This window comes from Bacidia gigantensis (assembly GCF_019456465.1).
Source record: "Bacidia gigantensis strain McMullin 20006 chromosome Unknown contig_249, whole genome shotgun sequence".
Classification (NCBI taxonomy): Eukaryota; Fungi; Ascomycota; class Lecanoromycetes; order Lecanorales; family Ramalinaceae; genus Bacidia; species Bacidia gigantensis.
The window spans coordinates 1302332-1325249 of record NW_025408603.1 but is presented as its reverse complement, the minus strand read 5'-3'; the positions used below and the strand labels follow the sequence as shown (position 1 = coordinate 1325249).

The window sequence follows — 22918 nt, the reverse complement described above, 5'->3', positions numbered from 1 at the left end:
TGGACTCGTGGGACGTCTGCAGCTCGCCCGAGGATGACTTGCAGACCCCAAGTATGAGAAGGCGTCCATCCGGTCTGCTACGAGGTACCCAAGTATTTTCATGCAAGGTAGAGAAGGCGGCGCTCATCAAAGATCTTCCCACCATCATGCCCTGGCGAAGGAGAGACAACAATGCAGATCTCTTAGTGCGGGGCAACGAGGCATCTCAAGCTAAGCTAAGCATTCCTCCAGAGCCGGAGCGGGACGCCATTGTTATCCAGCGTTCTTGTGTCTTTCAGAAGCGAGGAAGGAAGATTATTGAGTGCATAGCTTCAGACGGAGGGAAGCTTGGAGCACTTGCAGCAGCGTGATGACGATGTATGAGACATTATGCTTTTCTTTTTCTCCGAGTTATCCAAACCCTGAGGTGGCCGAATATCTTACCTTAGACCAGGCTTGCCAAGAGATACGTCGATCTCACTCCCATATGCCACTTTGGGGAGACGGCAAAAGCATAACTACGTGGCCCTTGCCAGGAGATCTGGGGGACCTCCCTTTTTTCGACCATCCAGAAATTGCATGTTTCGGAGTGTGTGGTAGTAGTGGGGCGGCCTGCATAAACCCTTATACTTAGGTCTGACCGTTCCCTCTGCGGCTCAGCGTCAAGCATTCCGAGAGGTGAGTAGGCTGCTGCTGCAAGAGCTCCCGTCGGACTGCATATCGAGCTGTGAGATCACCAATTGACGTCGAGACAGAGATACAGAGGCATGGATGGGAAATGTAAAAGCAATGGAAGACAATGATAATTAATTCCCCCAGAATGCCAGGACCATGCACTAGATGGGCGAGAACATGGTGCATTTTACGCCCTGCACGCCAGACGACTAGTCGTAGGCGGGAAGTAACCGCTCTGGGCCTGGTCGGGCACTCAACCCACGTATTCCCACCGCCAATCAGCAGTCGCTTAGGGGCAGTGGGTGACTTGGTACAATTCTTTTCTGCTCGCCCCAAAATCCAAGTGCTCACACCCAACTGCCTGCATCAAACCAAGGCCAGTTACCCTATCACCTATCATCCTCATCTCCTGTTTTCTGTCGGTTCTTTATAGCGACTTCTTGTAATTACTTCGCGTCTTTGCTTCGCTCCGGCCTCTCTCAGTCACCCAGCATTCTTCTCGCGGGTGCCGAAACCCTTGCTACGGCTAATTCGTATCGTAATCTGTGCTATCCTCCAGGGGTTGCCAACCAAATTCCTCTCTCCACCTTTCCATCAACCACCTCTCTCCTCCATCCAGCGTTCAGTAGCCTCGACTGGATGCTCCTCATGACAACTGCCTGATTGAATGCAGCTTCGCTGAGAAGGGCATTCGTCTCGCCACGCTGGTCGTTGTTGTCTCCAACTTCTCAGACACTCGGCTGAAGCATACGGTACAGTCGATCTTTCTTCACTCGTTGCAGCCGCAGTGAGCGTCAATTTATTCCCATAATCACCACAACTTCACTTCGGCCTTTGTCTTTGTAGTCAAATTTACCACCAGCCCCATTCCCATCCCTGGTCATACTCTCACAGTACGTCTGGTCCAATCCCCACTCAATCTAAGTTTCCACGGTGGCTTCAACGCCACTGGAGCACACAATCGTTATCAGCCTTACACATCCTAGACATTGTATACTGATGGATGGGTTTTATATCTACAGGCTTCGAAGCTACCTCTCGAACGCCAGTGCCCTCCCCTCATGGTTGGCCGGCAATCCCCAAAATAAAAGAACAAAGAGTAGGACTTTGGGATAGTCAAGAGGCCTCTGGCCCCTCAATATAGTACACATGATGGCTGCTTTGGTGCAGACATTACCTCATCCATCAGCCTCAACGATGACAATGCTGCAGACGCGTCCTTCCTCATCAGAAGCATTTCAACCCGGATCCCACGGAGGACAACAGCATCAAAGAGGCAATCAGGTGCCCATGAACATCTACAACACATCGGTTGGGGGAATGGCAACTGGAAGTTATCGGGGAAATACGGTTTCGTCACCTGTGTCACCCTTCTCGTTCCAGGGTTCCTCCGTGATGCAAGGGGGTCAAAATCCGTTACGACAACACCCCACTTCAATGGCACATCCTCGATATGAGAGTAGATCTGCTTCTACACCTACATTACCCGTCGTGCAGACTCAGAGTGCTGGCACTCCTAGGCCGCGGCCATCGGCTACGAACCCTTCAACTCCTGTAAATTCTACAAACTCGTTTCCTCCTTTGCAGCATAGCGTTTCCACCGATGACTCTGTTCAAAAAGCTACACGATCAGTCGCTCCTCTCGAGCTCAACCTACCGTCTACTCAGCTCACCTCATACGCAAATGTTGCCAAGGCATCGCCCGATCGGTATCGACGGAATCATCGTCGAGCTGAGACTGCTGGTGGCCTAGCGAGCAATACTACTCAAACTTCTGCGGTGCCATCGGGGTCTGGAATGGCTTCGGTCGGTCATCTCTATTCCCAGCCAAATCAAATCAGTGGTCCACCGGCCGTTTCCACATATCCATCGTATCGGGGTGCTCCAGCACAAAATGCACAGCCATCTAGAGAGCTCAATACGAGCTTGCAATCAAGACTTTCCAGTCAGGATGATATGAATGTCCAGCAACGACAGAATCAACCAGACTTAGCAAAAAGGTACAGAAGGCGGAGTATCAGTAGTTTAGAAGCCAAAGAGTACACTTTACCGCAGTCTGAAGCAACTCCTCAGCCAGTGAAGCCAAAGACGTATGCTGCAATGCTCGCTGCTCCAGCACCTGCAGATCGCAAGGAAGCACGCCAGCCAGCGAAACAGGATCGTCCGCCCTCCTCCCACGGACGTAATGATAGTATTGAAAGTGCTAATACCAACACGACTTCTTCGAGCGCCAAGTCATCTTCGGTATGTTGCCGTGTATTTGATTCCAATGGTACACCTAACATAAGTCTAGGCAAAACGAGCTCCTGACTTTCCCTCTGCAGCCTCTACCGCTCAACAAGCTACACCTGTAGCGAAGAATGAAGCCAAGGTCGTCAATGTCCCTGCTAGAGGGTCTTCAGAGGCCAACAAAAGACTCACCAATCCCTCGCCACTATCGAAGCCTCTGTCAATGAGCCCGGAACCTCATGCAAGTAAAGAATTCTCAGTACCTCTTGAGAAGCCAAAACCAGCTCCGATGCCAGTACCAGCATCTTCATCGAGCGGCATGTCTGAAAGCCCGGCGGCTCAACAGCTGGCAGCTTTGAGCAAAAAGGAGGCAAAGAAGGAAGGAAAGTCTTCCCGCCTACGGCGAGCGTTCTCATTTGGCAGTGCTGCTGAATTACGGAAGGCGTCTACTGAAAATAACGCAAATGCAGTGCGGGAAAGGAACAAATTGCAGAAAAGCCAGTTTGCGGACGAGGAAGAAGAGAAACAAGCGGCGATAGCCCAGCAGCAAGAAGCTGCTGGGTTGGGAGAGAGTATCTATTCAGGTCAAGGCCATTTCTTTACTGGATCGACGGACAATCTTTCCATCTCGTCAACTGCTTCTTCGGCCTCCATGATGATCAGAAAGATGGGCAAAGGCGTGAAGAAAGGCTCGAAGAATCTCGTCGGGCTTTTTAGACCAAAGTCGGTGGTTGGTGTACCAGCAGCAGATTCTGCGGTACCTGAGCCGAGCGTTGCACAAGTCTCGATGGTGACAGTTGAGGCTGAAAGAGAAAAGGTCAACGTCAATGTCAGCCCACACGATCAGCCTGGCGGTGGCACGGGTTTTCCAAAGCTAGAGCGGAACTCTATTGAGGCTACGGCCGTGACACAAGAGGCAGCCCATACATTTTCAGATGCAGACACCTTTCACCGTCGCAGTATAGTAGGAGGTGAGAGAGAGCGTGCCGAGGTTTTGGCAGCCGTTAAGAAAGGCATCTTGAAACGTGAGTGCACCGACTCTGTGTTCCTGTTCAAGGACTAACATAATTGGATATAGGCACAGATTCTAGCAATTCAACACAACCAACAAGAATTGTTGATTCTCGACCACCGAACTTTAATCTCCCACAAATCCCCCGAGTTAATGACTCCCCCAACTCCAGTGCTCCCAGCACACCTGTTGACGAGAGACCACGAGGTCATGGCAAGTCTGATTCTGTGCATATTGAGGGAGAGGAGTATTTCCTTTCGATTCAGAATTATGCCAATGGCTCTTCCTCCAGTGTGCCAGGCACACCTGGCAGAGGTATGAAAGGCATCACATTCAGTCCTCGCATAGTGTTTCATGATACCTGGCCCCCTGGGGAGTATGACCGAAGAGGCGAAATCGCTACATGCAACCGGCTCACACCAATGCTGGCACAACAGATCAAAGAAGAGCTGAACTCTTTTAAGATGGTATGATTTCTCTGACAGCTTCATACCCAAGGTCAAGCTAACGAAAGGCAGGAAATGGAAGTTCATATAGAATCCAAGATCAACACCCACTTCTTCTAAGTTACGCACCCATCTCCCAGGCGGCGTCCTGTGCACTGCCCAAACACCCTCTTCCGTATATTTCACGCTTTGACGAACCGAACTTAGCTTTGGAGATAGCGGCCTGGCTTCTCTGCAACGAACATCTACTCAGCAAAACTCACATAATGACGATCACATGGTTTACGAAGCGTGACGGAAGCAGAAACAACACTCTTCATCAGATCATTGCCCGAACATATATCTCTACTGTAATGGCGGCCTCATATCTTGCATTCTAGGTGCGAGATTCAGGGAGGGGTCATCGCACCTGGCTCCAAATTGGTGCTTCGAAGCAGCGGGTAAAAGAATGGCAAATTTTCATTTTCTTCCTTGCAAGCGAACGAGGAGGAGAAACAACGGGGCGGTTTCTTTTTCTTTCCTACACAATTATCTGTATATGAAAGTTCGCAAGTCGGGAGGTTGTTCACCGTGGCAAAAGTGAGCCGCGTGTAGGCTGATTGCAGGGTACGATTTAAGGCTTGGTTTTGCATCTTTTCTTACCTCTACCTTCTGGTTGCTTGTAGGGATGGTAGGCACAAGGCACTAATGTGAATGAAAATATGATATTGAGCGAGACATCTCTTTGGTCCGACCTTGACTTACCTTTGCCTGTCCTGCTCACAAATGCTAGTCGCACAGCGGTCACGCCCTACTATTTGTGGTATCCTCGCCAACGCAATTCGGAGACATTGGAGTCTATGTCAGGTGCAAGAGTTCGCGTGATTTGAAGGTGAGTGTCCCACCTCGTTGGGATTGGTGGGAGCCGCGGATCGCCGTCAGCATACCTGACGGGGCAACCATTTCTTTGTGAACCTGCAGTGCGTCCCTCACGACACTCCATACCAGACCTGAATTGCGACAACCATCTCTCAAAAACGCTGCCACTTCCCTCATGCTTAGCACCTGTCAACATTGCTGCTCTCAGAATGTCTGCTCCAGCATCGAAAGAGGCATCCTCACCATTATCACCACCATTCACCAACGCATCTGACTTCCACCCCACCACGGGCCAATATCGCTTCACTCCTCCAACACCCACCGCGATCCGCTCCCCATGTCCCATTGTGAACTCCCTCGCAAACCACTCCCTCATCCCTCATACAGGCAAAGGCGTGCCCGCCCACCGGCTGTATGAAGCCGTCAAATCCCTCGGCATCTCGCCCCTCCTCGCCTACATGCTCACATATGCGGTCTACCTTCCCGACCCCACCATCACCGTTCCCCCTCCCCCAAGTCTCTGGAGCCGTCTCAACCCCTTCTCACCCTACTTCTTGTGGAACAAAAACCCGCTGGGAGAATTTGGCATGCTGAAGCCCGAACAACTTGAGCAGTTGTACGGCTTTGACTCCCTCGAGAAGGTAGGTAGCAGCTCCGCTAACAACCACCAGGCCCAAACTCCCAATCATGGATCTCGACCAAATTGGCCGCCACGGCGGCGTTGAACACGATGTCTCCCTCTCCCGCCTCGATACCGCACAAGGCGACAACCACACCCGTCAACCAAACCTCGTGAGCCAACTCCTCGCCACTTCTAAAGACGGCTTGAATATCACGCTCGAGGATTGGGCCGGCCTAAGGAAATTGAGACTGCAGCAACAGACAGATGCGAATAAAGAACTGCATTTCACCAAGAGGGAAAACCATTCGGCGGCGGCGGAGATTGCGTTTTTGTTGTCCGTGTTTGGGGATGGGGAGAAAGTGGGGAAGGAGCGGATGGGGGCCATTTTCGGGGAGGAGAGGTTGCCGATAATGGAGGGGTGGAGCGCTGGACGGAAGGGGGTGGGGGTTTTGCAGGTTAATAAGTTGGCGGGGGAGGTGGAGAAGGCTGTGGGGTTTGAGGGGCAGGGGATGGGGAAAGGGTTGGTGCAGGGTGCTATTGGTCATTAATGTGTTTTGAGGGCCAGGAATTGTTGGGGGCATTGCTGACGGGGCTGTTTGTGAGGTGTGGGGATCGAAGAGCGGTGGCTTTGTGGTCAGGGCTTGGGCTGGACATGGGTCGCTGCTTGCTGATTGTTCATATCATTATTTGCAGAGTAAGCGAAATTTCCGCTCATCGAGGACTTGAGGATATCAAACCAGACTTGCCATTGCCATACGACGTAGTCTCTAGCTTTGATCCTCCTGGGCATCGAGGCTAAACTGCTCTACCAGGCTTTGTGTCAGTGATCTTGCTGTGTTGCGGTCTATTGCATCCACAGGTCTGGCAAACACGCAGGTAGAATATGGGGTATTTGGATACCCCTGACATGGTCAAGTAGCTGCAAGAATGCAAGCCTCGATATATCATTGCTCTTCAAAAGACCGCATTTCATTACAGTCATCATACCTCAGGCGTTTGAATGTTGACAGATTTACAGGAAGGCTTATGGCATGCTTCTCAAACGGTAATGGTAATCTGAGGTTTCCTGACAACATGTGAATGTCTAGAGGGAGGTCTCTCCTCGCCAAAGCTATAACAGACCAGACAAACAACGCTTCAATCACAGGTACGAAGGTTGGCATTCTGATGCTGGAATTCCATTATGTTCTCCCCTCACTTGCAATTCTTCATTCCATTAACAAAGCGAGTTTCATTGTACCTCTCCGTAATCAAGACTCGATGAGAATTAGTCCACATAAAACTCTGAACAATGGCTTGTTGTTTTGATGACAATGATTGTCAGAACAAGAGACATTGTTCAATTTAAACACTACTTATAGACGGCTTCTGCAATTTGATGCTTTGGTGATCAGGTTTTCGAATCTCTATACATCTATACATCTATATATATACATCTATATATATATATATATATATATATATATATTACATCCCGTCCTCGCCAATTACTTCCGGAACCTCTAAAATGATTCTCGAACACTCGAACACATTGAAGGCACGAGGCCGAGCAGTCTCCAAATCAGTGCACAAAGGAGTCCACGAAGTTTGTTATGCTTGGGAGGGTAAGCGGTCACCATGGGAAAACCGTCCTTCAACATCGCTCAGGACATCTGAAGTCAAGGCACTAATTCATAGCCTCAGCCTCCCACTCTCCACACCAATGATCGCAACGAAGATAGCTGATCTTGGAAAAACGTTGACGCGTGGGGAGATGTCACTCACGCCGCGTGAGCTATGTGTATCACACACTTGGTTCGAGCCTAAGTATCTACACACAATGGCTGAGCTAATTTCATCAGAGCTCTGGGAGCGATCTGAAGGACTTTACGCCTTCCCCGAGAGCAGTCTGAATGCCGATATTAAGCAGATGCTTTACAAAACTCTTGTGGAATACAAGGCTATCTTCAGAGTCAAGCCCCAGAAGAGCAGCGTTGAATTTATCAAAACGCCAGCTGAAGCTTGGAAAGACGGGAAAAAGGGCTCTAATAGAGCAGACAACTGTCTAGCCTGTGACCTGAGTCGATTCATACGCGACAAGAAGGCTGTGGATGCCATTTGTACCCTTTGCAAAGGTAGAAAGAAGAAGGGCTACACATGGCCTGAACTACTGGCGTTCCTTTCACCAGTGGAGTATGGAAAGAACGAAAATTGGCGTCGAGAGTTCATCAAATCGAGCCGCCATGTCACTCGAATGCGAAGAAAGATCAACGTTTGGAGAGATTGTGGCGGCGACGCTTGGATCAATGATCTTCGGAAAGCACAGGAATGGGACCAAGGTGAGGAGGTCCCTATCGTCTATAGCCTGACCCGTGATTCTGAACTGAGGGATATGGGTTATTCACCACCCTTGAGTGGTGAGACTCTACACAATGCTGCCGAAGACAGTCCAAAGAACGACCCATTCGATGACGAAGGTGAAGAAGTTCCCTTCTCACTTCCACCAAAAACGCCAGCGAAACACGACAATCCTCGCCCACCTTCCTCTCAGCATCATCACTCAACCACATCTAAACATACCAGTGACGCCCGCTCCTCTCGAGCACCGAGCGTGTCTCATAGCAAACACTCCTCTCGCCCCTCCCGCTCCTCGAGCGTATCCCACCACTCCCGCCACCAGCAGGAAGAACTCCTCACACCCAAGGTGTTCGATCCTCATCGTTCATCACACAAATCACACACTTCCAGCCACGCACCCTCCTCGCACCCATCTCGGACAGAAAGCGTCGCTCACAGCAAACACTCCTCCCACTCCTCCCGCCATTCAACATCATCACGAACGTCCCGTGCCTCCAGCGTCTCCCATGCTTCGGGGTATCCGCAACCAGATCTCCTGACGCCTGCGAATTTGCGACGTCATGAATCAACGCTTTTGAGTGAGGTTTCTGGTCATACTATCACACCGCGTCGTGCTGAGCCCAAAGCTCCGATGCGTAAGTCTTGTGCTGCTGAGAGTAAGCGCGAGAGGGCTTCGACTGTTTCGACGTCTGTGGCGTATAGGGCGCTGCATGGGGAGTATGTGTGATATGGAGAGTCTGATATGTAATGTATGGTAGAGTCTGATTTTACTTGTGGAAGTAGCGCTAGGGTTCATGTATAAGGCTAGCACAATAATAGATGATACTATCTTTTTAATCTTGATGACCCCTGTTCCTGCTTTCTTTTCTCTCTCATTTGCTATTTGCTGTTTCTTCTGTCTAACTCACATGCTTCCTATCATCGAAATCTGATTCTACGATCCCTATTGGACATGCTCTTTCACCACCTGCCCCTGTCCCTCCACCTCTCCGTCATCTCCCAGCTCAACAACAGTATAATTCCCCCTTTTTCCCCACCATCCCCATTCCCAGCCTTCCCCGGCACAAACCGCGTAGACAAAAACACCACCTTCGCACCTGTCGGATCCACTACCCCGCCCTTCCCGCGCGGATAGCACGTCTCCATCAGATCCTTGACTGCGCCGAACAGGCTCAGGTATCCGAACTGGTCCGTCGAGCGCTCGCGGCCGGGGATGTTGTCGACGTAGATCTCGCCTGGTGATGTGCGGGGGTTGGGTCAGTTTGGGGGGTTCGGGGGTACGGGTTTGGGGGAAGGGGATAGGAAGGGTGTGAGGGAGGCATGAAAGGGAGGTTGGGGGAATGGGGAAAGGGGAGGGGTAAAAAGAAGGCGGATTCACATCTATTAGGTTCATCCCCTGGATTGACTCTTGTTAATTTGTAGCCTCGTGGTAGGCCGATGGTGCCAGCGTAAGGATCGGTGTCGACCGATTGGCCCCAGATTGGTGGCCAGTCATGTCGGGGGATCGTGGGTGGGTTGATGGAAGTGCGCATTGCATGGACTGTTTGGATGTAGCCCGTGTGTGTGAGCTTGAGGGTTACTTTCTGAGGAATGGGTGGGTAGAATTGGTGAAAATTTTCTGAGGATCTTGGAGGAGGGAGAAGAGGAGTAGTGGGGAGGATGTGAGAGTGAAGATTGACGTACGGACGGCGCTGCAGTCATCGTAGGGCGCGAGAGGGTTAATGAGGCTTTTACATTCGACAGTGAAGGCAAGCGTTAATGGAAGAAGGTAGAGATGAAGGAACATGAGAGAGGTGAATAGTAGCATGGTAGTCAGATTGATGAGGGCAGGGTCAAGATTTTCTTCGTAGCAAAGAGAATTGTGGGGGAGACCATGCGGCTTTGGCAATTCTGCATACAATCTTGTGACATTTGTAGGGAAACGCGAATTGTTCTTCCATCATCTGTCTCTGTTGAATGCTAAATGAGGACGCGGCAATTCGCTTGATATCCCTTAGTAAGATATCATTCGTGTATATGTGCCGACTATATGCGGGGTGCAGCAGGAGTTGCCCTAGCATCGGCGTCGCGCATGTAGAAATCTGCACCTCTTTTACTCGGCGAGCGCTAGATCAGCGTGTAGATGTCCGTATCTCTGTAGAAGGGCAATTTGCTTGCGAGTCCAGATATCATAGATTGCTTTACGCACAATGGTCAGCCGATTATCACGTTCTGATCACCTAGAATCCAGCACTGACCTTTTGACACTCGATTTTGATATCATTTGATGTTTGAATCCAGGCAGTGTTGACTTCGAGGACCGCCGGATGAAGTAGAACAGTAGCAGCAGCATTGGTTCTTTGTCAATCCAGCGTGGAAGACAAAATCATTTGGATATAAATTTTGACTCGACTGCACGTACCCCAGACTCCGATGGAGGTTGGCATGGACTTGCCATTTATATAGCCATTGCACGTTGTTAAACCACCCAGATGCAGCAGTCACATCATTCCTGAGATTTTGGGCGTGCTAGGGAGGATTGACGTTGACGTCGGCAGTTCTTCGCTGAGCTTTCCAGGTACTTTGAGACTGACCACTGCGATCCTTGGTCGATGAGGTGAGGGAGATCATCGACGCCAGCCTCTTCCATCGACCACTATCTGTAAGGATACGAAATATCAACTACGGCTGAGCAAAGGTCTGAACGAGCTTCTTTGTCCTGGCAAATGCCATCGTAGTCTCGAAAGAACAGAATTATTAGCAAAGAGAATAATTGGGCGCTAATCATGCTAGTCGTAGCAAAAATGTAGATATCAATTGGTCAGAGTACCATTGGGAATGAGGGAGTATCAAAGCTCAGCGTACTCTCTAGGAAAAATGGGGAACAGCCTGGAGGCTATGATTCTTCTCCTGTTTCGAGCCAAGCTTTATCCAGTTCTCAGGTAGAGCGACAGTGCTCTCACCTTCCTCACAGGTACATTGCGTCTCTACCTGAGAAGCGAACGGTAGGCCAAGTGAGGCTTTCCCATATCAGAATAGACATGGGCTAGTGTCTTCTATACCGCAAGTTTGCGAACAGACTCGGTCTACATTGTGGATCCTGCAATCATGGCCATGCAGTAGGTCCCAATGACACCGAATACCCTTGATAGTTGTAATGCTGAAATGCTGCGCCACTTTGGAACTCGCGTCAATCAGCGATTTAAGCAGCTCATACGGTGTTGGCGAATCGAATAGGCAGCGTTCAGAATCATGGTCCGGGCTCAAATCGGCAAGCCTGTCATTAACTAGCACTGCATTGAAGACAAGCCTATCATTAGCATTGCTCAATCGAGGTTGATGCAACGCTCAAGTTGCAATTTGCTATTACACCTGGGTTGGATGGCAGCCACGAGGCATACGGGACTCAAATGTGCGACTTAAAGGTTGCATAATGCTGCTGTATGGATTGTCGAAAACGATGTCGAAGTCTTGAGACCTGAACAAGACTCCTGATTGCTCGAGTCTGAACCTAGTAGCAGCACATGCGTTCTATCTCATAATCTGTGCTTAGCCTGGTGTAGCTGACGGTATAAATCATATTGCACGGTTATTCGAATCGACTCACTAGTGATGCTAGCTCTCCATGCACCAGTGAGGCAGCTTATGCCACTCATGTTCAAGCGTAGAGTTGCCGTTGAGCGTACGCACTAGCTTCACTCAAGGCAGCAGCAGGCTTGGCCTATGTGATTGCTGCATTGTAAACAAGATTCAGCAAAGTCCATTGTTGGAACCATTGGTGATATACAGCTTGCATAACTATTTTTATCACTTATGCAAGTCCTCGCAACAAGCTGTGCCGAGCGCCAAGCCACTTGCGCCCCAAGTGCGGAGGCCTTCCGGGTGGCTTAGAACTTGACCTGGGAGTCGGCCGCGTCAGCATCCGCAAGAATTGGTAAGACTGAAACTCTCTGCCTCAGCCAGACCCTGATCCCTCATCACCATCGAAAGAAAGAGGGAAAACATCGATCAAGTCGAAGATATCTGGCCTGGTAGCTGTCGACCTTTTCCCACAACGTATCTATCATTCCTGTCCGGTACGTGGTACTGGGTCGGGTTGCAAGGCACTTCCGCTCGCTGGAAAACGGTCAGTGTCAGGGGAAGGAACAGCAGGGAAGCGAGAACTATCGACTTCGTCAAACAGGCACAACTCTCCTAGTCTCACCACCTACATACTCCGATTACGCGTCTCTCGCATGACTGGGAATATGGCTACTATCAAGTCTGAGGATCTTTCTGCCGGGCCTACCAACTGCGTAGATCCCCTGGACATAGAACAGTACCTCAATCCTGAAACCATCTCATTCTCAACGCCCTCCGTCTCCCCGACCCCTTCGTCGATAAAATCTTCTATTGAGACTACTGCGACGGTCCCACCACAGCCTTTCATGCCACCACCGGCCGAACAGGTGTTCTCTGGTCCGAGCCATCAATACGAGCAGTACCGACAACAGTCGAGTCTGCCTGTTGGTGCCGTTGCCAGTACCTTTGCTCTGAATGAGTCGAGCAACTTCTACGATCAGGATCCATATGACATGATCCCGCCTCATGAGATCTATTATGGCATGAATAGCATGGACGACTACATCGATTTTGGCTCGAACTCAGGAAGAGGAGTGGATATGGACATGGATTTCAACACACCACCATCAAATCTATCCCAGATCAATGATGTCAGCCCAACCGCTGTTGGGGATCATACCTCACCTCAGTCTTCATCTTCCCAACACGTGCGCGCGTGGCCCGGGATGCATCAGCAAGCCGCTCAACAAGCGAAAGCCCAAGCCGAGGCTCAGCAACAACGAGAAGAGCAGTCTAAGCAACAAAGCGTGTCGAACTCTCGTGCTTCTAGCTCCTCTCGCCAGAGCGGCCCTGATCCTCACGTTGAGGAGAGCATCTCACGCCTTCTCAACCGAATGAGACATAGCAGTGTCTCTTCTTCGCAAGCTGATGACCAGCTCGGAAGCAACGGGGATGGACGTACCGGGCGCACGAAGAAGGATGAAGAAGACATGGACGAGGACGAGAGATTGCTGGCAAGTGAGGAAGGAAAAAAGCTCAGCAGCAAGGAGCGCCGACAATTGCGAAACAAGGTTTCTGCTCGAGCTTTTCGATCGCGAAGGAAAGGTATTGAAAGATAAATGATTTTCCATTTTGAGCTCGAGGCTAATCAGAAAATAGAGTACATCGGCCAACTGGAAGAGGAACTGGCTTCAAAGGTCGCCGACGCGGACAGATTTCGGATCAAGAACGAGCAGTTGGTGGCTGAAAATACTCGACTCACGGACCTCACTCGCATGCTGCTCTCATCTCCTCACTTTTCAAACTTCCTAGAAGAGCTCAGCGCCACTGGCGGGGCTATGCCTAGTTTGAGCCAGAGCATCAGCCAGCGCGAATCTCAACAGCGACCACAATCGCAACCGGGACAGCAAATGCCAAAGGATGCTAATCCAAATTCACACCAACATAGCAGTATGCACGTCGGTCTGGCTATGATTCCAGAGGAGCCATATGAATCAACCAACCCGCCTAGCAATGCGTGGGGACCCAGGACAACGGGAGGGTATGACCAACAGGTCTACGCTGTCACCTCACTTCCCGAAGAGCCTCTCATTAGCACCAGCGCGCTTAGCGGCAAGTCAATTATCGAGCCTCTCTCAACTTTCGGCAGCGCCAAAGATGAGCTACCCGAGATCGAAGCAATTCCTGGAAACAAGTTGGTTCAATTCACTTCAGCCCCACAATCCAATGTGACCCACGAGGGTGCTGCAGAAGTTCCCGAGGATGACGGGACACCCGACATTGACGAGTCTGATCCGGTCCTCTCGCTATACGCAGATCACCCTACGCCCTCAGCTCCTCTGCCTATCCCTCAAGAAGATCTTGCGCCCGAAGACAGAATATTCGGGAATTTGCCACTGGAGAAGGGCTTTAGTCGTCTTGAGCTGCTGGTCGGAGAAGAGGAATCCGAAGAAGTACGGAATACTGTTACCATGATAAGGTTCGCAAGATTACGAGCGGTGATGACTACTCTGGGGGCAAGAGTAGATGCACTGACGGGACACCTTTGAGATGCGGCGATGGCGATACGATGCATACATGTGTACTTTAACACAAAGCGTCTAGGTTTATTTTACACATGCTTCTCTCATAGCGAACGATACACTTTTAACAACAAGCCATTCCCCTATCTCCTTCAATTCGTTAATCACTACCCTAAAAGTTCAATATGGGGTCTCTCACGTCAAGGTCTTCACAAGCATATGCAAGCTTGGACAAGGTCTGGATATAGCCTGACCGGAGTATCCATATTGACTTCGCTTCAAAGCAGAGGGCGAGGCATTGGCTAAGCTCGGTCGTGCTGCTTGCATGACGTTCCCTGGGAGCAGTCTTTTGCCATATATGATTCCACTTCGCTGACGTGGTACATCGTTATCGATTCGATCGCGAATAGCTAGCGCCAAGAGGCACAGGTGACAAGTGACAAAGGCCAGCTGCAAGACTAGCGGACAGGAAAGCGGAGGGAAGAGGATCTGCGCGAGCCGTGAAATTACGGATGCTCCATTTAGAAGTGCTTAGCTGGAAGAAGTCTAGATCAATGCTACCCCGTCTCCGGACCTTGCATTTTTACGAATTCTCTTAATGCTGTTCTCACCAAACCAGCCACCCACGCTTTGCCCCCCAACCCCCCCATGCAATGAGGTCCACACCTGCAGCAAATATCCCGACAACCCAGATCTGGGTGGGGAGAGATCGTGACTCGTCGCCACAATGCCGAATGATCGACCTCGTAACGTTCTTACGGTCGCAATTGGGAGAGAACGCCTGCGAGTCTGAGCAGACAGCTGAAATCCAAACCTGCAAAGCGAGAATTACGCTACCAGGTCATCCAACCAAGCCTGCTTTGCTGTTTAGTGTCCACCAAAACGGATGAGTCTATCGCCCATGCGGCCCCCAATCCCAGATCTTCAAGCTCCCACGACCCAATTGCTTGCTTTAATTTCGATTTAGCGCTCTTTTGCTGACTTAGGTTGGTAAGGCCCAATCTGACCAAGTCGCAAGGTTTACGGGTCAACCGTGTCGTCAAATAAATGGCTGCCAGCATGCGGCTTATACGCCGTCACTCTCTTCGTTTTGTGTTTCATGCAGATAGATGTGCAGTCGCTGTGCACAAACCAAGCGTTGGGCTGGCTGTCTTTTTCGAACCTCGCATTCAAGAGGTGGAGGGACCCACGGGTTGCTGCGTCTTCACGTTAACGTGCATAGAAAGCCTGTCTTCTTTCCTGCGGCCGACATTGCGGCTCTTTCTCCTTTTCTGCTGATGAATGGTGGGGGAGAAGACGACATCAACAGGCGATGACAACACTTCCCCGGCGAAAACGATAATCTTCAAAGGGTCAACTAGAACCATCAACCTAATTAATCCTGTGTGGGGAACACCATTGCGTTACGCTGAGCCAGATTCATGGTGGCTGGTATTTGACCGTGAAGATAAGCGCAAACAGCATTCGACAGTTGACATCTGGATCAACGAACCCGTTTGACAGTCAATCGGATTCGCTCCTTCCCAAGGTTGGATTGAGGCTGCGCTGAATCTAACAACAAACAAACACCTCAACCCGCGACAAGCCGCCGACTTGAGCCGCATCGCAAGACATTGGTTGATTTCTAGCGAATTCACCCTGACACTTTGACACTTAGTCGACAATCGCATTGCCACAAGTCTCGAATTGCCCATGTACGAGACCCAGCCCTCGACCTCCGTGACTGTAGCATCGTATGCACATCATGTCTAATTCAACGACACTCATTACTTTCATGCTGTATGTCCCCATTGGTAGAATGCGCCCGCATCTGATTGACAATCCCAGACACACTCATGCAGATGTATATTCAGTCGAGATCTTCGGGTCTTGGGATAATTTCGATAGACCGTACCAACTTTCACGAGACAAGCGCAGTGGAACTGGTCAATGGCGGGGCTGTCACCGTTTCGACAACATCATCTGTGACGGCGACCTCTCAGATCTCTCTCTCAAGCGCGATGGCGCCCTCAAAATGGGTGGTACCTATTGGTATTATGTGCGTAATGTGTCGGCTTTCCCCTCCTTTGTACGTGGCTTACGTATCGCAGTATCGACTCAACGGCGACTTAGATTATCATGACCCCAAAGAGCCATCTACTACCTTGTGTCCATCACTTCCAGGCCAATCGGTCAATGTCTTGGACGTACCGGTACAAAGCACTTCGTCCAGAGTCTGCACTCCAAACGGCTCCTCGACATCATTCCATGAAGCAGTATTCACTCTCGATCCAAAGGATAAGTACGTTCCGTTGGGAGTCAAACGCGCTGCTACCACGTCGGCAATCCAACAGCGAAAGGCGCGCATGCACGAGGAATCTCTCGTTGGACCTGACGATCGGCCAGAAACGGCTTGCTCGACCTACGAAGGGCCTTCTTTGCAAAGACAGCGCTCGCTACAGTCTATCTTCTCCAAATTGAGGAGAACGAAGTCCACAAGTTCAAGTGAGAGAACTACCGCCACATCAAGGACGGGTACTTCATGGTCACGTCGACTCTTCTCTCGGGCGAGTAGATCTCGGAAAGGATACCCTGACGACGAGGTACCAGACATACCAGAGGTCCCTAAAATACCAGACGACGTGCTATGTCTTGCAGCTCAGTCCACTCCAATGGTGGCAAATCAGCATCACCCTCTACCTGTGGAGCATGTGAAGAACCCTCCCATGCAAGCCGTCGATAAATGCGACACATTGGTCACACCGATGGACGGGACTAAGGCGGTCAATAATGCACCTCAATCGCTCGGGTCAGTAAGGCCTAGAAGTGATGCTGAGCCTAGCGAGAGAATTGTATCAGCAGTATATGATCTACTACAACCGCTTGATTCACTGGCTTTAAGTAAGTGTAGTACTTTGGGAGAGCACAGTGAACCATCGGAGCATGACGAGGGTGCCCCACGTGGAAGCGATTACCGGCAAGCGATGACCGTTGATGACGATGCACAAGATAATGTCAAGGAAGCCCAGACCGGGCACACTCTTGGACAGTCGTCGTGCTCGAATCGGTCATCAGCGCATGAAAACGAAGAAAATTCATACGCTGAATCATCATCCTTATCATATACCAATAGCGAATACTTCTCGCCTGGCCTTACCTCCACCAACACTGCTACGTCAAGGCGGATGTCCTCGATCTACCTCTCCCAGCCAGAAACACCTCGGACCTCTGATTTCGATGAAGAAGCTGTGATGTGGGACCGAAACTCGGATCCAAACCTTGGCACAAACTATAAAGAGCATTCGGATTTCAAGTATCCTCAGTATCGCGCGGATCACGCCGAATCCCTAGTACTTACATCCGCAATCTCATCCGAACCAGAAAACGACGACTCGACACCTAGATATCATGGCTTTATACTTCCTGTACATGATTATGCCTCTGCTGTCACTCTGAAGAAGCCATCAAGCCGCCACGACATCAAACAAAGCATCAGTAAGCCAGCTAGCACGCAGCAATTAGTCGAGTCTTGGAACGATGGCGTTGAGCATCGCTTGGTTGGACTTCCTGGACTGGTCGACGACCTTGGTTACCTTGGCGACTGGATCACTTGATGCACAGGCTCGTTTACGCGGACGACGTTTGCGTTCTGCGACAAGAATACTTACATTTGAAGCGCAAAGAGTGGGTGAGACATCCGGATGGTACTTCCGGAACCCTATGTCGGAGAATAACTATTCGATCCTCTCAAACTACACTTACAAGCGACATCGTTCAGTGTTTGCCACCGGACATACGACTCTACATTATGAAAGCTATAGACCACTTTTTTTTACTAGCACTTTTAGCGATATACGACGAAGCGAGGTGTTCTTGGGGCTACGGTACATACAATGCAGGGAATACACATGCTAGCGATACGAAGCCACGAATACTGTAATACTAATTATACCTGGCTCTGACTCCGAAGAGAGCATACTGTAGAATAGATCAGCTATAGGCAACATGCCCATTATACGTAAACATAATTCAAAGTATCATTGAGATCAGCCTCTCCGTACCTTCGCGTGCAATTTGCCTCAGTCCTACTCCGAGCTCCACGATACAGCACAGCTGAGCCCGGACCTTGCCAGTTCACCAGTGGTGGTGGACTTGGTCTTAGCTCTACGTCGAAACGAAATGCATGCAAAGGCCGAAGGAGCCTCACGGACCCGAAACACCATGGCTTGTTGAGGTTCCCACTTATCTTGAAAGATCTGAAGGCATGGGCCCACCCTTATCTCTCACGTTCAATGGCGGTGAAGTGAACAAGGTGGCACTTTGATAACACTGTGGACCAGTGCACTATTTCGTTAAGCCGCAGCAGGCAAACACAAGCTGGGGAAGGACGTTGACAATAGCGGACGGCGAATGACGATCTGCAGTCTTCGAAGCTGCTCAATTGACTTTTAGGAAGTGAATCCGAAGGAGCCGATCACGGCGTTCATATGCTTGGGTTGTGACTGCTAAACAGCGACGGGTATATCATTGGGGGAGCCACAATCTCTTATCTACAGCACCTCGAGGAGGCGCAAGGGCGAAGTGAGAGGCAGGATGTCGACCTCTGTTTGACGATGCTGCCCCGCAAAAGCAGGCACCTGGATCTCAAACCCATATCACTATATCCAGAAATCAAGCCGTGATGGTGTCTGTGCTTAAGTTTCAGTGTCGCGTGCAAAGATGTTCCAAGGTGAGGAGAGAGATCAGTACCAGGCCCTCAGATGCGCGATACCAGAACCCTGTGCCTCCACGCGGTTTCTTTTCGACATCGAGGCAACGGCGAAAACGATAATTCCCTAGTGCTGGATTGGAGCTTCGTGATCTGCAGGAAGCATCGAGAGGACGTGAATCATTGGCCCGAGCGATTGGGTTGACAGTGCCGGTTACGAAGCCGGTGAACTTGCGAAAATGTGCTGTAGCCGTTTGAGGTGGAGATGCTCGTGCTGTGGTGGGTGTGCACCAGCCGTACTGCTACTACTGATTATTATAGTTGTTATTGAATTTCTACGCAATTGTTGCTTCCCTTCCGCTATCGTGGGCTGGTCTGGCAGTAATCTCCCGGTCCATGGTGCGGGCGTCGAGCCTTTTGCCCAAACTCAAGCTCAACCTTGACTTTACTTACTTGTTGCGCCTGTCCGCCTCTTTTCCTTCTTTCTTTCCTACTTTCTTTGCGACGTCCGACCTTCAGAGTTGTGTATGATATAAGGCGGGTTTCCCTTTTTTCGGGGCGGTTACCTCTTTCCTTTTTTTCGGTGACATCTTCTGGTTGCCCTATACCCCGCTATAATTCCATACTCAAGGGTCTAATCAGCTGGAAATGCAACGAGAGTCTCAACATTTGCTGGCACTTCCCCTCCACTCACCCTCACCGCCTTCGAAGAAGACGTGGTAAAGTCTGGTGTACGTCTCCGCGGCCAATCAAAGAACCATTCGCTCGGCATCTCGAGTCCTTACCGGCAGGGAACTCTTATCATCGTGCATTAGTCACCCCTGCCCCTCCACATACGATAAAACGCATATCCTCCTTAGGAACGGACTTTTCGCATCATCCCCAATTATCAGCACTGGACGTTCCCTCGTGAGCTGCCGCATGATCGCGAACAAACTCCGTCTCATCGGGTTGCGCAATGTCAGCAGCCACTACTCAGCCCACTCCATACGCCCCTCAGTACCAGCAAGCTTACACGACTCCACCAAACTCCCAAGGTCATCCGCAATACAATCTCCTTCAGCAGCAGCGACATTACTCGCCGACTGCGTCGCACCCACAAACCCCGTCACCTAATTCGCCCGCCTCACCACAGCCGAGTGCGCCCAGCGCAGAGTCCCTACCACCTCTACTGGCTTCGCGTCCGACGAAGCCCCCGCAGCTCCCTATAGATGGGAAGCCTGCCTACTTGCCAGCGGCGCTCAGACCTACAGACCCCCCGCCCCGTTCCCAACCGCTGACGCCACCACGAAGCGTTCATGGCAGTACAGATAGTCTGGCACCAAAGGGCACAACCAGCCGCCCCGCAAGTCGTCGCTCTACAGCCGATTCATCGCTGAAAAAGACCTTTGGCAATATAGAGCACCTCTCGCATATTCCCTCTGACGACCTCGAGGTAGCCTTGACGAAAACGAGCGACATGCCCGACCCTTCCTCAGCTCCTACCCGCGAGCATTGGAAACCCGATGTCAACGCCTCCATCTGCGACTTCCCAATCTGCCAGAAAAGCTTCGGCCTCTTCGAGCGTCGTCACCATTGCCGACACTGTGGAAATGTCTTCTGTAACCAACATTCTGCCGAGCGTATACCTCTTGATCAAGATGCGGAGTTTCACCCGAAGGCCTCACTGGTGAGGTCGTGCGAGCATTGCGCAAAGCTTTTTGTGGGATGGGTCGAGCAGAGGGTGGAAGACTTGAAGTCTCCGGACGCTGCTACACCGAGGAGGACCAGTCCCATGGCATTGGCAGCAAGAGCTTCCCAGCAGAACCAGGCGGACGTTCACAGGGGCACCATTATCTCGGGCAGTGTGGGCGGAGATTGGAGTACTTTTTGAAAGAGCAGGTTTTGAGAGCTACACTTCGTCTACACCTCCATGAAGACGGGGAATACACAACGCCATCGTGGTCGAACTTGTCGACCATTTGCGCATTTGATACAGACATGGCGTGATTACCCAGAGGTCCATGAACCAATATTTGTACCACAATACCTTCAACATGATGTCAACTTGCTACAACACCGTATGCCAGCTCAACAACCAAACCACTATTCACACCACGATTTGCTACAACTTTCCCAACCATTGACGATTTATAGAAGTACCATCCTCGGTCAACTTTCGATTTTCCTCCTTATATTTGCATTCGCATCATGCATAGTGATACCCAATTTTGCCAACGACTATTTTCGACCCTCGATCCAGATTCGACCACAGTCACGACATGATATAGAGGGAACTTGATTAGGCGCAAAGAAGGCGTCGATACCGGGATCGGCAGGGTTTTTTTCGGCATTAGAACAGTTGCTTTTTCTCCACATTGCTCATGGAGTTTTTGAGAGCGGGGAGAGCTTGATGAGGGGAGAATGAGCCACGAAGGAATTACGATTCGGATGGGGTGATTTGTATCTAGCAGGCTGATTGAAGAGACGTGCGATGTAGCTGTGGCTATTGCAATGAAGAGCTTCAGAGATATGTGCTCACAGATTCTTCTGTCCTTTTCTACATGCTGTTTTCAGAAGACGAAGTAATATATGGCCATCAGCGCCGCCTTTCTTCGGACCAGATAAGTACATTCTGTCATGAGGGACCGATCCAATCGTTAACAAGCTCCTAGGTGAGGCTGAAACTCTTTCGACCCAGTCCCAATCAGGAAACTAAAATTGCGGAACATTTGCTTCAGCGTATATTAATTCTCCGTTTCTCTGTTGCTCCATCCGCTTTCCAGTTCTTTATTTCCTATATTTCCGATTTATCAAAACAGACGATTGCACTACCCACCCCCTATTATCATGTCGCAACAGGTTCTTTTTGATATCTCCAATGCGCCTCCCAGAGCTGTGGGTCAGGCCAGGCGACACCACAATGGACGCAAGCGAAAAGCAAACGTTAGCGCTCGACGAAGCACGAAATACCGTTCAAACCGCATTGTAGACCGTTCGGACCTTGTTATTCACCAAGTAAATGAGATGAGCCGTCGGGATACATCGGTTCCGGAAGGCATACCAAGTAAATCCACCCAACTCAAGGAGCATACTTCACAAATGTCGTTACCTACTAAGGAATTGTTTGACTTCGACTATTCCGCACAGTGCGAAACGACCGTAACGACGTCTATACGATCCAAATGGCTTGAAAGTCGTCATTTCATGAAAAGCCAAAGAGTTTTCCTTAGTCTCAAGCATAGTACAAGCACATTAAATTGGCGGGCTATTCACCACATTTTGTTTCCCAATTTTGAATGTCAGATGACCGGTAAGATATGGAAGCTTGATGTCGCTGAGATGTGCTCACAGGAAATTTGCAGATAGCTTCCTAGGTGGCCTTACAGGGTATGAACCATATCTGACGACCTACGAAATATATCAAATCAATAAATTTCGCATCGTAAATCATGAAAATTTACGACGTCAGCTCCACAGATTGGTAGTCGAGGTCTCTCCCTTACATCAGCCTTCATCGCTGCGTGACAACCAGAACTACTGTCTTCATAGGCTTGTGAACACATTCAGCACCGTATCTTCATTTGACCCCATCTTCTTCAAGTTCCCGGATCGAATCGGTGGACACAATCCTCAATCTTCTCTTAAGTCTGGGTCAACCTTCACCTTTCGGAAGTGGATGCACGACAGGACTACCGATGGGTCGGTAATATCAAACGAGGATTACAGACAGCAGGTGAAGGCTACGCAGGCTCTCAAGAACGCTAAGAATGCTCGTACTGAATATTAGCGCCTTTGACCCTGCTCCAAGAACTTTCTCGTTGCTACGTGATCGCTATGACTCAAGTCGGTCAGACCTGGTCGGGTCGCCTTCAAATTGGTCAATTGCAAGGGGAAGAGTACGAGGCCATCTTCTCAACATTTGGGCTTCCGATTGATTGATTTTGTCTTATTTATAGACGCTCAAAGGTTCCTAAGCGATACTATGTGACAGCATCGATACATCGAGGAGGGTGTCTAGGCGGCCATCGA

The 22918-nt window shown here is 50.3% G+C and overlaps 7 protein-coding genes across 7 annotated transcripts; all 7 read left to right on the top strand.

The window, feature by feature from the left end:
• Positions 1-1974: 1974 nt before the first annotated feature.
• Positions 1975-4368, top strand: KY384_006618 (uncharacterized protein; the record flags this gene model as incomplete). Its single annotated transcript, XM_044815112.1, has 3 exons — positions 1975-2898; positions 2948-3908; positions 3962-4368. The coding sequence occupies 3 exons, from the start codon at positions 1975-1977 to the stop codon at positions 4366-4368; spliced, it is 2292 nt and encodes a 763-aa protein (XP_044668212.1).
• Positions 4369-5408: 1040 nt separating this feature from the next.
• On the top strand, positions 5409-6369 carry KY384_006617 (uncharacterized protein; the record flags this gene model as incomplete). The annotated part of the gene is made up of 2 exons (XM_044815111.1): positions 5409-5815; positions 5871-6369. 2 exons carry the CDS (start codon positions 5409-5411, stop codon positions 6367-6369), a joined length of 906 nt encoding a protein of 301 aa, XP_044668211.1.
• A 1271-nt stretch (positions 6370-7640) lies between these two features.
• Positions 7641-8885, top strand: KY384_006616 (uncharacterized protein; the record flags this gene model as incomplete). The annotated part of the gene is made up of 1 exon (XM_044815110.1): positions 7641-8885. One exon carries the CDS (start codon positions 7641-7643, stop codon positions 8883-8885), a length of 1245 nt encoding a protein of 414 aa, XP_044668210.1.
• A 3487-nt stretch (positions 8886-12372) lies between these two features.
• On the top strand, positions 12373-14247 carry KY384_006615 (uncharacterized protein; the record flags this gene model as incomplete). Its single annotated transcript, XM_044815109.1, has 2 exons — positions 12373-13303; positions 13358-14247. The coding sequence occupies 2 exons, from the start codon at positions 12373-12375 to the stop codon at positions 14245-14247; spliced, it is 1821 nt and encodes a 606-aa protein (XP_044668209.1).
• A 1717-nt stretch (positions 14248-15964) lies between these two features.
• On the top strand, positions 15965-17813 carry KY384_006614 (uncharacterized protein; the record flags this gene model as incomplete). Its single annotated transcript, XM_044815108.1, has 3 exons — positions 15965-15999; positions 16048-16258; positions 16311-17813. 3 exons carry the CDS (start codon positions 15965-15967, stop codon positions 17811-17813), a joined length of 1749 nt encoding a protein of 582 aa, XP_044668208.1.
• Positions 17814-19865: 2052 nt separating this feature from the next.
• Positions 19866-20780, top strand: KY384_006613 (uncharacterized protein; the record flags this gene model as incomplete). Its single annotated transcript, XM_044815107.1, has 1 exon — positions 19866-20780. The coding sequence occupies one exon, from the start codon at positions 19866-19868 to the stop codon at positions 20778-20780; it is 915 nt and encodes a 304-aa protein (XP_044668207.1).
• A 956-nt stretch (positions 20781-21736) lies between these two features.
• On the top strand, positions 21737-22828 carry KY384_006612 (uncharacterized protein; the record flags this gene model as incomplete). The annotated part of the gene is given in 3 exon segments (XM_044815106.1): positions 21737-22011; positions 22439-22662; positions 22677-22828. The coding sequence occupies 3 exon segments, from the start codon at positions 21737-21739 to the stop codon at positions 22826-22828; spliced, it is 651 nt and encodes a 216-aa protein (XP_044668206.1).
• Positions 22829-22918: the final 90 nt, after the last annotated feature.